General features: G+C 48.6%; 1 protein-coding gene across 1 annotated transcript; it reads right to left on the minus strand.

The window, feature by feature from the left end:
* Positions 1-3,551: 3,551 nt before the first annotated feature.
* Positions 3,552-8,009, minus strand: JR316_0007527 (uncharacterized protein; the record flags this gene model as incomplete). Its single annotated transcript, XM_047893267.1, has 9 exons — positions 3,552-3,810; positions 3,861-4,468; positions 4,523-4,780; positions 4,830-5,009; positions 5,050-5,232; positions 5,285-5,390; positions 5,445-5,617; positions 5,668-5,914; positions 5,968-8,009. The coding sequence occupies 9 exons, from the start codon at positions 8,007-8,009 to the stop codon at positions 3,552-3,554; spliced, it is 4,056 nt and encodes a 1,351-aa protein (XP_047748549.1).
* Positions 8,010-15,339: the final 7,330 nt, after the last annotated feature.

The raw sequence follows: 15,339 nt of genomic DNA on the forward strand, positions 1-15,339 counted from the left end.
TGTTGAATCATAGGCAACCTACTGGCCGTCGGTTTGTCTTGATCAATTAACTATATATCAAATATTATCATCTCTGAAATTGTTCACAGTTTTTGAGCAATTTGTTGATTGGAGGGTAGCTATCCCCATTATTTCGCTCATCTACGATATTAACTGAATTCGCATTTCCTAGTTTCTATTGTGGACGAATCTGGACGCGTGAGTTTCCCGACAGTAACCCAGCCAGCAGGTTTTCCAACTAACCAATTGAATTACAGTAAGCAATAGGAATGTTCCCCTGATCGTTTTCACAGTACGCCTTCGTACGTTTGGCTTTCTCAGATGTTTCCTGACTTTTCCTGTTCATACCAGATTCTGGTATATAGCGGGCCTATTGCTGGAGGAATATGTACGTACTTATGTCTTTAAATTGAAACTTCCTCCCTCAAACTTAGGTCAATAGATTGGGGTGTTGAACTGTACGCACTCGAGGCTATGTCGTCCATCCTTCTCTATTTCTCATGCGAGTATACACCTTTTTAGTCAGCCGGGGACGCTAATGTTGGAATTAAACATGACGGTATTGACTCTACCTGAAACTTACGAAGTTGGTGAATCTCACAACTCTGATAGACCCCTCTGTATCTTACCCTTGGCGGAATCATGGCATCTGATCTCATAATGGCCGGAATTATTTGTATTCTTCTTTGGAAGAAACGGTCGGGCATGAAACGGTATGTAGATCTGTTGGAACGCACTATGCTCCTATAGTGTTCTGAAAATTGAACAGAACAACCTCGCTTATCAAGACGTTGATGCTGTACACTATCACGACTGGCTTATTAACGGGCATCGTAGCCTTTATTGGATTACTATTGGTACGTTTATCTCTAATTCTGATAATATTTTCTTGAATTAATGATCATTTTTTTTCAACTGATAATATACTTCTGCAGACGTTGTTAGTCAAGAAAACCATGATTTACCTTGGGGTTTTGAATATAGTTGGAAATCGTACGTCAGATACTGTGGTAACCACCTAAGATCTGAACAAACTTACCAATGGAAACTGACCATTTGTGGGATAGTCTACCTCAATGCACTTCTTTCCTCTCTTAACCGTAGGGAAGAACTTAGAAGCTCAATGCGCACAATAGGGACAATGGGTCATATCAGCATACAGTGTACTAGGGGATTCGGTCGTTAGTCACGTGACTACGTAGATAGCCTCCCGTACATTGTGTAGCGCAGACTTAGGAAGCTTCCACCACCATCCCTCCGTGCGCAGTCCGATCCGACGCCTCCATATGGTGACAACAGAGCGATTCGACACGACCTTGCCGTATCAGACCAGCCGCACTATCCGTGTACTGCCTTCAGCCTTCCGTCTTCAGTTTCAGTTTTCAGCATTCAGTTTTCAGTCTACAGTTTTCGGCATTCAGTTTCAGTAAACGGGTTAGAGGGTTACAGGTTACTGAGCTGCAGGAATATATGGTTCTGGAATGCTACAGTCTGTCCCTTCATCTTCGTATCCTTACCATCACAAGATTCTGGTCCTAGGACCCCTCAAAAAATTTTCACCCATGGGGCCCGCGTCTCTGACTGGTATATTGGGCCCTTTGGTTTCGCCCACCCTCACTTCCACACTTCCGCCACCTTTCCTACCTGAGACCGCCACCCCTCAGTTGCCATCTGCCAACAAAAAGCCAAAAGATAGGTGGGCCAGAGAGGCATGCCCTACCACTCACCCCACGTTCATTGGATCCTCCTTTCTTATTACGGGTGGTCAATTCTATCCACATTCACCCCTCCGAATCACTCCCAATCCGTTCAGCTCCATTCACCGCCGATTCCAACGTTGCCACAGTCCATCACCAATTTCCGAGCACTTCTCATCTGGTTTGGTGTCAGCCACCCGTATTCCCTATTCTCAGCCACCAAGCAAACCCACCTCGACTACAGTTTTATTAACCACACAAATTCAAGTTCCCGAATCGCATTCCGACAACCCTTTGTTGCACTCGCAAAGCTGCAAGCAGGTTCGCCCTTTCCGTCTTCCGTCTTTTAGAAAATCAGCCACACGATTTCGAAGCTTCATACGCCGAGTCAAGGCTCGTTTGAAGGAGATTTCTAGTTAGTATATTTTTTATTTTTATTTTTATTTTTGGGTTTGTGTCTTTGTTGCAACGCGGACGTTGCTTTTGTGGGACGGGGGAACATGTACTAGGGGATTCGGTCGTTAGTCACGTGACTACGTAGATAGCCTCCCGTACATTGTGTAGCGCAGACTTAGGAAGCTTCCACCACCATCCCTCCGTGCGCAGTCCGATCCGACGCCTCCAACAGGTCCAAAGCGAAATTAACAGACCAAATAATCAAGCAAGCGCCATTGTCTTCATGCCTTTCGACTCTGCCAGCGCTTCTTCATGTCATGAATCATCGCCAGCCGAAGGTTATAACAAGTGTTAAAGCATGCGAAGGAGTGGTGTATCATAGGCTGGTCTTCAGTCCAGTTTATGACCTACAAACTAATGACCTATGCAATGTGATTTTATGTACCAAAATTCATGATTTCAAAGTAAACAAACTCCCGACACGGTTTTGGATTTCTGACGAGCGCAGCTCTGTTTCAAGGGTTTATACTCCTATCGCTTCTAGCATTCCCTCTGCTTCACCTTTGTCATGATCTTATCCCGACTCATCTCACGCGTGCCCTTTTTCGCGAGATGCTGTGTACATATATGTCCGTCTTATTCGTCCTCCCTCCCAACCGGAGAATAGCCCCTGAATTTTCTCACTCATATCCATTGTCAGGGTACGTATTGGTGCCACCCCTATCCGTTATCGTTATCTGTTACGGTCCCACGCTGTCATGCCTTGTTCTATCTTTGTGTTCGGTCCCACGTCTATCGTTCTCCTGTTTCATCTATTGATAGTTGTCATATGTCGAGTACTCTGGTCCGGGAAGTAGTTACTCCGGTCTCCATGTATATATAGGGTCCTGGGGTCAGTAGTCAGACCCCAGCTTCGATATCAACTTGGTCTTTGGGCACTCTTCTCTCTTGACTTAAGTCGATTCCTAACATCCATCTTATGTCCGGCTTGTGCGTTGCACCATGATACTCTCACCAGTGCGGATCTTGACGGACATTCACAAGGTGAAATTCTCATGCTCTCGATGATTACCGTGAAATTTGTGATGCCAGGTATGGTACGGATGCCATCAGGGATTCGGGGAAAATCAGATACCACATGTAATCTGGCGTCGACACTTATTTGTCCTTGTATGATAATATATTGATGCTATATACATTATACCATCTTATAATGTCGCACATGTGGAATCCAAATAATACCACAATTACACCAATGATATCAGAAATATATAACCTTATATACCGCTTATACCTATGCTGCCAGCCCGATATCATAATATGGTATGGAATAATGTATATACCAGCATTACATTTGTATATACCACATGTAGCTACTTAGGATTATTTAGTATTGCCTCGGGTGGTCGCTCAAGCCTTGTAGTAGAGTACATGTTCATATTGAAAGCTACAGACACTTTACAAATCATTAAAACCAAGATCGTCGTTATCAACAGTGTCATCGTCAAAGTCCTCGTTTGCTGAATGACTGTCGATATCTTCATTATCGGACTCTGAGTCATCAGACATGTCATCGGGACACCCAGGTCCATCATCTTCTGCTGCCTCAAGTTCTTCTGCAATGTCGGAAGGCTCTTCAAATTGAAATCTTCCTGAGGCTTCTTGGTGACCGATTCCAATGCCGAGATATCGAGATAGCATATCACGATCAACAAAGCTGTAAAATTGAAGTCAACACAGTGCAAGACCAAACAATTAGAAACGTACATGTTGACATAGTAGTTCATCCAGTCATCGGTTTCCTGGGGCGGTCTGGCCTGAGTTGGACCTGTTGTGCGCAACAATTCATTTGTCCGCCCGTCAACAAAGGATGGAAGTAGATGACATCCACGAACAACCAAAGAAGGGTCCAAAAATCCAAACGCAAATTCATCGTCTTCTACAACAAATCCGATTTTGGGAAGACATGCTAGTTTTCGACCAGATTTGTACCCAGGTTCTACCCCCAACCAACGTACCCACAGAAATTCCACTCGCTTTGGGCTGCAATTGCGTGATTTTGGCCCCGTGTGCTGAACGTCTGCATGAAAAACACCTATCACAGATGCATACCAGAAGGGATGGGCACCTGGTTCCGTTTCTGGAGATAGCACCATGACAAACGGATGGCTTCGTGTGCTGATGGTGTCATATGCCCGTCGCATGTCATACGTAGTATAATACGTACGCATAGTATTAACTCGAAACATTGTATTGTTGATAAATTGAAGATTATTACAATCTTCATCATCAAAAAGAGAATCTGTGTCGTCGCCGTCAAATGTTCTTCCAGTCAATCGGCCTAGTAGGTGATTCTTGAGGAGATGCAAAAAGTTCTATAAACAGCTATATGAACTATTAAAGTGACTCGAACACAAACAATGACTTACCTTCTTTGCAGGATCAGTATCATTTTGCATAAAAGCGAAAATTGGGACTGGCGTATTTCGTGATTTTGAGATATAGTGCGTGTCTTGAAGATGCCCAGATACTGCTGCTTCTGCCCTTTCAGCCATACAATCCTGTTGATAGGGCATTGTACTCTGCAAGGCCATCATGCGACTGTACTTTTGAGCAATCTGCTTGTTGGCATCCTTTTTGTTTGTCAATTTGTACAATGATTTTAGCAAACGATGGGCCACTTCGCTCTGCATGATTATATTAGACAGATTGGGTACGATACTATTCAAAACATACCAGTTGAGTTGAATAAGAATCAGTGGTTCCAAAATTTCGAATATGTCGGACATAATCCCCTAAAAAATGAAACTTTGGTGTGTTCAGATTGAATTTTATTGAACGTCGGCTCAAAGGTGCTTTGGCTGGTGCATTATTTTCCACAGTAGACGCCTGTTTCTGTGCTTGACGACGCTGTTTCTTGAGGAAGCTCAAAAGTTTCAAAATGAGTACAAGTTACATCTCGAAATTCACGCATTAATTTGCCAAATTCAAAAGTGAGCTCGTCAAGCAATTTTAAACTCCCTTCGGTATGTATTCGCATCTTGGCCAAACCGTGCCATTCGGCGGTACGGTACAAGAGCTTTGAAATTTGTCGATTATGTGGATCTGGAAACAGTCCTTCAAATATAGGAATAGCACACTATAGTAGGTATTAGCATGGAATGTAGGTGTGTAAAGCTTTAGATTCTTACTTGCAAAAGGTCTTCGAAATTGCGTGCTGCCAATTTTTTCATTTCCGAAGAATTTTCAGCAAAGTTACGTATAGTACCATTGCCAAAGGTTGAGACCTGTCGGTATCTGTTATATTTTGAATATTAATTATTAGTATTCAGGCATAGTTTGCACACGTACCGTCTGTCTAGCTCTGTTACAAGTTCATCGGAACCCCCTCTAGCAGCATATAGTAATCTAATCAGATGAGTAAATAAGCTTTTCCAGACCCCGATTTCAAACTCATGCAGCAAATCAACAGTTAGCATATCAGACGGGTTAAAATCAAGGCCCAAACGCGCAACAAAAGCATTCTGTGACAATCATCATTTTTGGTTTTTAATCATTAAGAAAATATACATACTTCTGTTGGAACACCAGAAAACGGCTTGAGGAGGCGATCGACAACTTCCGATTTTATTGAATGCCCAAGACAATAAATGGCATCACGGGCGAGTGCAACTTGCTCGACAATGTATCGACAAACTGTTCTATTATCAGTTCGGAGATTCTTGTCACGTTTCAATCCAAGCTGGTCTAGCTTGGACTTTGGCACAAGACAAGTTGGACAAGGGCATAGGCCCTTATCTCTAATCGTGACCAATAGAACCCTACAACCAAGGTCCAATCAGTAAAGAACATACAGCAGCAAATAAAACCACACTTTTCAGGCGCGTTAGCGCTGTGCGGCCTGGGTTCCTCACTTATTGTGAGGGCTGAGCTGGCAGCGCTAGCAAGGGACGCTTCAACTTCAGGCGCGTTAGCGCTGGGCGTCTTGCTAGCGCCCGCTGCTGTCGACGTGATAGGAGTGGGCTGAGTGGTCAAGGCCGGCGCTTCTCCAGGTTCGACAATCATGGGGTCCGGTCGATTCACGAGAAACCTTGACGTCGGTGGCTGCCCTGCGAGGAGCCATCCTGAATCTCTGAGGCTGAATCGGGGTGGTTGTAACCCCTCCTCCTGTTCTAGTATTAACGCAAGGCGAATGCGATCGCCCTCTGTCGCTGGGCGCCAGCCGTCCCATTCTGCGATGGGGGCTGGTTCTCCGAATGCGTCCAGCCGGCGTAGGCGTTCGTTATCGATATCTGCATACAGTGACTCGTCCATGGTGGTTCCCGAATGCTTCTGATTGAAGTACTGGAACCCGAAGTTGTACGCGTGGTCTATCCACTCGGGTGGGATGCCGTTGTTGATGAGTACATCGATAACCAGGCCTGTGGACATGTTACGAATGTGATCCGGGTCAATCTCACATCGAGTGAATCGATATGTTGGTCCCGATTGTGGCCTGAACTCCTTTCCAGGGTTATCGGCGTTGAATCGCCTAATGCCCTCTCGATAGAGGTTGCTATGGGCTGCTATAATTGCAAACTGTTTCACAAACGCTGTGCGTGCATTCCGGTCTGCAGGGCTCAACATTCTCGACAGTCCGTATCCAAATACTGAGCGTCTGTCCGCACCAAACATCATGTTGAGTATTGCACCCACAATGGGGTTTACTCCTCCAGGGTGCCCATAAAGAAGTATGCTTCTCCCCAAGTCGTCAATTTCCAGGAGTCGATGATGGCTGGGGTACTTGGGTGATATATCGTGAGCTGCTGCCTCCAGTTTCCTGGGGTCACGCGCAATGGCCGTTTTTGCGAAATAACTCTTGTCAACATCAGGGATGTAGTCCACAAGAGCAATGGTGAGCACGTAATTCATGGTCCTGTCACGGCAGTTTGCTATAACGCGCCCTGCAATATCCCTAAAGATGTCCAGCAAGGTGTACGCCTCTACCCGCACCCATGGAGGTACCCGCACATCCTGTGTGATTTTCACCAGTTGTGTGGCTTCGAAGGGACTCTCGGGGAACCCATGAGGGGCCTTTTCGTATACGTTGTGTCGGTTAGAGCCCATGCTGGCCCTGTATGCTGACGGCTTTTTGCGCTCCCATTTTTCAGCCAGTAGCGCTGTAGACCGGACAAACACTGTGTTGCTCCTCGTAGATATGTATGTGGACGCTAATGCCATACCGCGCAGTGTGTTGTCGCGTTGTGGTGCCTGTCGGGGCAAATGTACCACCCCAAATAAGTCTGGGGTGCGCCCCGTGAACTCCATTTCAGCCCTACGCCTCGCATCCTCGATCTCGCGGTTCCGTCGCATTGCCCTCTCCCTCTGCTGCCTTCGCGCATGTACGTATGTCACCATCTCCTTGCGACTGCGTTGGCGTCCACTAGGCGAGAACTCTCCGTCGGAATCAGGCGGGACAGGGACTAGTTCCTCGTCTTCTTGTTGGAGCGGCGCCACGTCGTTGCTGGTGTCCTTTATAATTCTCGGTTTCGGCAACAACGGCCCTGGTACCTTTACCCCTGATATGACTCTGAGCCTCCGGTTTACTGCTTTAGCCTGCTCTTGGTCACTAATTGTGCGAGCAAGGCGCTTGCTGGGTCCGCCCTCAGTCTCACTTTCATTATCCTCGCAACTCCTCTTGGTCCCACGTAATTCCTGTGCCAGGATTGCATTGCGCGTACGTAGTTTCCCAACTTCGTGTGCCAGGTCGTTTATCAGCAGCAGAGCTCCTCCTGAGACTTCGCCGTTGATGAGCCCGCCATCCATGCCGGATTTCTGTAGGCGTTCTTGTATCTCCTTCAGTAGGTCCCCCTCCCCCGCCGGCGACGCTGCCAAGTCGCCGGAGTCAACGTCGTTAGACAGGCTTGAAGGTTGCATATTCGCTGCGAGAGTGCAGGTTGGTGATTCTGGTAATGATTGAGTCAAGGTCAGAGGTGAGGTGTCTCACACCTTCCAACCCACCCAACTGATGGTAAGTCATAGGCGCCGGCTGTTCGGCCAAGCCGCTTGGTCATGTCGCCAGCCAATCACCGTGTCGCATCACGCCTCGGCAATTGTGATGGCCGATCCACGCCTTTCAGTGCAAGGTATCGGTCTAGCGCCGCCAGATCCTTGCAGTGACTTAACGGCTCCCAGGTAGTGTCCCCCAGGCTCCACCGTACCTCGAACTCGAGGGCTCGTCTATTCCACCTGTGGCCTGTGATTTCGTCAACAAACCACTCCTGGTCGTCGGGTGCGCCGAAATCATATGGCCCAGGTTGCGTACGGTCGGGGAAGAGGGCATCACTCGAGGCAAGGTATGGGCGCAACAGAGACACGTGGAACGTTGGGTGTATGCGGCGCGCGGTCAATGCAGACGGCAGTTCCAACGTGTATGTTGAAGTTTTTGGGTGAGCCTCCAACACCCTGTAAGGTCCCACAAACTTTGGGCAGAGCTTGCAAGCGCGGTTCTTGGGTAGGTTCAGATTTTTGGACGACAAGTAGACCAGCGATCCCTTCTGTATGTCGGGTTCAGGTCCACGTCTCCCGTTTGCTGCCCTGGTCTGCATCACCCGCGCCTCGATAATGCCGTCGTGGGCCGCAGCTAGGTTCAATAGTGCCATTTGCGCAAAATCAGTAATACCCCGTGATACTGAGTCCACGCTGCGTATCTCCTTTATCATGGATGGCATGTACCCACCATTCAACTCAAAGGGTGTGTACTTTGTGCTTTCCGAAACGCTCGCATTAATTGCAAACTCGGTCATGTCAACCCGGGCCACCCAATCCTTCTGGTCATTGCTGACCACTGCCCGGAAGATCTGTCCTATCGTGCGATTTGTGCGTTCTGTCTGGCCATCTGTCTGGGGATGGAAAGATGTGGACATGAGCAGCCTTGCACCCAGCAGTTTGTGCAGCTCTGTCCACCATTTGGATGTGAACTTTGAATCCCTGTCACAGACTATCGAGCTCGGAAGTCCGTGTAACCGGACAATTTCTCGCATGTAAATCCATGACAGCTGTGAAGCTGTAGTCGACGTGTGTACAGGGATTAGGTGTACCATGCTCGTCATGCGGCATATGATCACCCATAGGTAGTTATAACCTCTCGATTCCGGGAATGGTCCAACGAAATCCATGCCAATAGAGTCCCACGGCTTCGTTGGTACAGGCAGTGAATGCAGTTTACCCACCGGTTTGGATGTTGCACCCTTTGCCCGTTGACAAGAGGCGCACGTTCTGCAGAACATGTCCACGTCTTTGAACAACTGCGGCCACCAGTACCAACGCCGGACATATTCCGATGTTCTTTGTGCTCCAAAGTGCCCCAACACGCGGTGTGCATCCTCAATCACCCTCGTGATTAGCGCGCGTTTGCGTGGAATACACGTCACAATGTCTCCTCGTATGTTCTTATACGTGATGAGACCGTTCGACACCGAGAATGCCTTATGATGTTCCGGGTTACGCAAAATCTCCTCGTATAGTTTGTCGTTGCTGTACTCCTTCTTGATCTCGTCCACAAAGGCGTCCGATTGCATCATCAATGTATGTGGCGCGGGCGCTGACCGGACGGATTGTCCCAGGATGCATTCTCCCAGTGTCATATCGGGGATTTCCCCCGCGTGGCTATCACTCACACTGGTCATCTCGTCGAGGTTGTCAGGCGGCACTGGTCCGTCCGCCAAGATCTCAGCTTCCACCTCTCTTTCTTCCCGTAACTCCTTCAGGCGCTGGCTGCGCCGCAGCTCCATCGCCCGCATTGCTCTTATTTCGACAACATGCTCTGTGATCTCCCTAAAGCGTTCCTTTGACAGGTCCTCGCCTTGAGGGTCGATGCGCGCATCTGCCGAGACATAGTCATGGACTTCGTGTACATCCGCACTAGTGTCGCTTTCGTAGTAGCGCGACAAACAGTCCGCTACCTTGTTGTATTCACCCTTGACATATGTGATATCGAAATCGAACCTGGACAGGTATTCCAACCAACGGCGCTGTCGGTACGACAAGTTAGATTGGGTCTTAAAGAATTCCAACACCTTATGGTCTGTAATGACGTGGATCTTAAACCCCACGAGTTTGTCCTCCCACTTCATTAGCACTTCGAGGATTGCCAGTGTTTCTAGTTCGTGCACCGCATAATTCTGCTGTGCGCTTGTAAACTTTTTTGACATGAAGCCTGCGGGTTTGCAGGTTGTCCAGGAGTCGCCTTGCCCATACATGGCCCCCACGCCTGTCTTTGATGCGTCACATATTACCCAAATCTGCTTTCCATTCCTAGGATCAATGGGCTTCAGTACTGGTGTCTTGCAACAGATTTGTTTAATCATGTCGAAGCACCGCTGATGCAGTGGTCGCCAGAAGAATGGTGCCGCGTTCTGTGTCATGGCCTGCAGAGGTCCCGTATATGCCGTTATGTTTGGTAGAAAGCTGCTAACATAGTTAATGAGGCCCACGAATCGCTGGATGTCATTGTAGTTGCGTGGCGTGCGCCAATCCCTGATTTTTGCCAGTTTGTCGGCATTGGGGTGGATACCCTTATCGTCAATAATGTGTCCCAGACAGTCAACCCTGGTAGCATACAGGTCGCACTTGGACCACTTCACGTACAGCTTGTTCTCCCTCAGCTTGTTGAACATAAAGCGCAGTGCCTCCTCATGCTCCTCTATTGTGTCTGTGACTATGAATAGATCATCCAAATATGCGTGTAGGTACCTCCCTATCGCGCTCCGGAATATACTTGTCATTAGTCTCTGGAATGTGGCCGGGGCGTTACAATCGCCCTGCTGTACGACATTGCTGACGTATGTTCCAGATATAGTGGCAAACGCTGTCTTGTGTACATCCTCTAGCCTCACTCGCACCTGTTCGTATGCGTCCGCAAGGTCAATTTTCGATACATACTTTGCTCTTGCCACATCCTCTCGTATGACGTCCTGATCCGGCAGCGGGGTCACGTCTTTGACAGTGTTATCGTTCCGTTGCCTAGCGTCAACAACCGTACGTAGTTTCCCGTCCTTTTTAGGTATGCACATCAGCGGCGCGGCCTGCGATGTTGCCCGTAGCTCCCACCACCCTGCGTTCACGTATCTATTCAGTTTCTCATGGAACTGATCTCTCAACGATAGTGGACAGCGCGGTAAGTGGTATGTGTATTGTTTATTCTCGTCAATGAGGTGAATTTCGTGGTTAACCTCTCTGAAGGGTGGTAGTTCGTTAGGGGTTCCCTGGACTATGTCCACAAACTCATCGTGCCATTGTTGCCGCAGTCGTGGGATGTCTTCATCTGTGAGTCCCACAGCGCGCGTTTTTCCTTTATCATTTGGTCGTGTTGCCATGCTGCATAGTCGCGCTGATGCACTGCTTGCTTCACGTAGCTTGTCAATATTTCTCTCAGACTGGTCTTGGTAGCGCAGGCGCAATGGTGCTGCCTTAGTGCGCGTATCTGGTTTCCCAGGCCTGTCAAACTCGAACTCCGAAGGCTCGGATATTTCGTCGGCTCGGGGTAGCCTATATACCTCATCCCTCTCGTCCCTTGCCCTCTTTGTTGCCCACTGCTGTGCCCCACTGCGTGCTACAGTTTTATTCCATTCGCGCGGCATGCGCGGGTCGTATATCCATCCAAGGTCAGGAGGCGGTACTGGTCTGTCCCAAAGCCGTCGATGGGATCCCGTGGACCCTTCCGATGCGTGGTCGGATTTTGCAGCCAGTCGACTCTCTTCCTCGTCGGTGATTAGATCCTCCACCTTTACCTTGGACGATGTGGGCTGGCAATATTCTCGTTCCTTTTTCACCTGTGTATCCCATATTGGGTCGGTCTTCCCTTTAGGTCTGTCCTTTATTTGTTGTTTTGGTGGTCGTTTTTCGCGACGTACGCCATTGTTTTCCTGTTTCACAGTTGGTTTTTTTGTAGTTGTTCTAATATCGTTTTTAGGTTTAATTTTTCTTATCATGTCTTCGTCGTCGTCGTCTATACCGCGCAGAATGCGCGGGTCGTTGTTTCTCAACTTTTCTCCGACGTGCTGCTCCTCTTCCTCTGTCACATCCTCTACGGTCGCTTTCCTACCATTGAGTCACTCCTGAGTGGCTTTATTGGTGACCCTTTGGCGGCGAAGCCTTGAGTCAGAGTCGGGGTGTGGCACTATCACTGCTGGGATCCTGGTGCCGTTTACCCGCACCTCCCTTTTCTCAAAGTCGAGTACCACCTTATTTTGGTACATGAACGGTGTTCCTACAACCATGTCGTATCGATCGAAGTTGGCAACATCAAGGTATGTCTTTGTGGTTGTACTTCCCACCGTTACAGTGACGTCGGCCCCGTATTTGATCATCGACCTGCTACCTGTCGTTCCCAACTGCAGTATATGAGGATCTAGCAGCGTGTCAACAGAGATGTTCGCGATCTGCGCGAACGTTGGGGTGATGCCTGACGTGGTGCTGCCCGAGTCCCAAAGTGTCCAGGCATCTACACCGCCCACATTTGTGTAGGTTGCCAGGCAGATTTTGTGTTCTGCCTTGACCTGCGGGCGCACGCGACTCTTAGATGTGAGTTTCATTCTCACTTTACGCATCCTCGCCCCATCGTAGTTCTTAGCGCTTCGTTCAGGAATTTCTGTCATTGCAGCGTTATATTGAGCGAATTCTCCTTCATCATCCGGGTCCGGAACGGAGTGTAGGTCTGGGACACTCTCGTCCGTTGTTTCCAGGCCGATATCACTATCCTTCATCATTGTGTCAGTATCCACTTGGGGTATCTGGGCGGCATCATGGTGCGTATCCTCGTCCAACCCTATGATCCTCATAGCGTACATATTATCCTCGTTGTCTGATGCGTATTCCTCATACCAGTCAGAGTTCATGACCTCAACCTCGGTATATGCGTCTTCATTACCACTATTCTGTTCGTCGGTGGGTTCCTGCTCAGGTGGGTCGTCGTCCCTGTCTGATTCCCTTTCGTCATCTTCAGGTACCGCGGTGTGCGCCGCGCGAAGATGTACTCGGTTCTCCTTGGGTAGCGGACATTCACGCGCTAAGTGTCCCTCTTTCTTGCAGTTATAGCATCGCATTCCTTGTGTGGCCCTCGGTGGGGATGCTTGCTTGATTTCGTTTCTCCTCTCACCACCTTTGTCACCTTTGTCTGGTTGTGGTGAGTCCTTACTGTTTACCTTTATTCCATCATTTAGTTTGGTCTTTGGGTCATCGCTCAGGGCGGACCTGAGCACCATAATCCTGTTCCCGGCTCTTACACGTATCGCACCTCGTCGGTTGTTCGTGTTGGCGTTGGGTTGGTATGTGTCCTGATTTGGGGTGGTCCTCTTCTTGTAGTAGTCTAGCGTTTTGACTCTTGTCTCGTATTGTATGCCGAAGGCTACAAAGTCAGTTATAGAATTCATTTCGGGTGACAGTCCTCGGTCTTTAAGTAAGTGTGTCCTCATCTCATCTGGGATGCCATCTAGGAATTTTTCCAAAATGGTATATTCGTCAGGCCACTCGTACATATTCTGTGCGCACTCTAATAGGGTGTCATAGTATCCTTGTACTCCTTTAGATGGTACATATTTGGCGCGTCTGAACCCTTCCCTCGCGTCTTGCATCGACGTAGGATGTACGAATCTATCGTATAACGCTAGGACGACTCCTTTGAAGTCCCATGCCTTCCGCGTTCGGTTCACACTTGTTACGTGTCGCGAGAAGAACTGTAGTGCCTCACCATCGAGGTATTCCATGAGTAATGTCGTGCGTACGGCGTCCAATGCGGGTCCTCCAAGTTGCCTCACGGCGAATCTGTAGCAAAGACTCGCTAGCCAGTCTTCCAGTGCGGCAAATTTGGGCAATCCGCTATATTTGTTATCTGTTTCTAGCTTCAAGTTCAGCTTTGTTCCCTGGGGGAGTACCATCTGTGTGGACAGGTTCTCATCGATAAGCTTGATCAGCCTGTCCTGCATTAATTTTTTGTGTGCTAACCTCGCCTCAATAGCCCCATTGGCGTCGGCCTTGAGGTTGTCAGCCGCTGGTAGGGAGAAACCCCGTGTGTATCGTCCCCCTTCCTGTGGTGCGGGCGATAATTGTGGTGTCTGATGGTTGTCCGATGTACTTCCCTTAGGTGGTAATTGTCCATGCATTTGAATTTGCTCACCGCCTAGTGCCTCCTTGGCAATGTGGCCATCAAAAATTACGCCTTGGTCGTCGATATTGGACTTCCCATTCTCGGTAATTTCTGCGTTCCTTATTCGTTGGAATGCTACTCGGTCGACCCACGTCTTTGCCCGCCCTATGCGCTTGTTTCGTAGCGTCACGTTGGCCCGGTTTACGAGCGGGTTGGGTGAGCTGCTTTGTGGTGTCCTGTTCCCAGACGTTCCGTATCCTGAGTTCAGTACTGAGCCGTTGTCACCGAGTACTTGACTCATTGGGGTGAGTCCTCGTACGGACTCTTTTTCCAGCCTAACCCGTTGGTATTTCTTGGATATATTAGTGGCTGCTCGTAGTACCAATGCCACGTACTCGTGATGTGTTCGATTGATATGCTGTGTCGGTACGCCTGCATGTTCCATGGCGTCCTCAACCACCTCAACCGCTTTGGCTTTTATCTCCTCTCGTCTTGCCGGTGTGTTAACGTTGTGGAGTTCCCACACGGGCCCGAGTCGGATGTCGATGTCGACTATCTCTCCTACATCGTCTTCTCCATTCCCCTGGTCCTCTTCTTCAACCTCATCCTCCTCACCTTCACCTTCATAACCTTCTACTCCAGTGTTGTCTGCTTGGTATCCTCCCAGTTGGTGGTAGTCTGGCTGACCCCCATGGTTCTGGGTGGTGCTCAGGTGTCCCGGTGGTGCTGGTGAGTTTTGTTGGTTCGACATTCCGTGGTGGTCTCGGTGTGGCGAGTGTTTGAAAATTTTTCTTCCTCCGGTATCGGTTGGTTGCACGAGTTCTGGTCTTGATCCAATCGTCGGGCTGGTTTAAAAAAGTGTAAAGCTTCTGCTTTACGAAGAGACCTCAAGTTTCACACAAGGTAAACCAGAACCAATCGTATTGGTAGTTTACTTGTACAAAATAAAGATCTAAGTAACTAAGGATGAAAACTTCGCATAAAACAGCATCGTCCAGGCCGATGCTAAACATGTATAAACACTCGATAGGGGCGCCCGTTACAACAATCCTGTTGATAGGGCATTGTACTCTGCAAGGCCATCATGCGACTGTACTTTTGAGCAATCTGCTTGTTGGCATC

Source organism: Psilocybe cubensis, chromosome 6 (assembly GCF_017499595.1).
Source record: "Psilocybe cubensis strain MGC-MH-2018 chromosome 6, whole genome shotgun sequence".
Classification (NCBI taxonomy): Eukaryota; Fungi; Basidiomycota; class Agaricomycetes; order Agaricales; family Agrocybaceae; genus Psilocybe; species Psilocybe cubensis.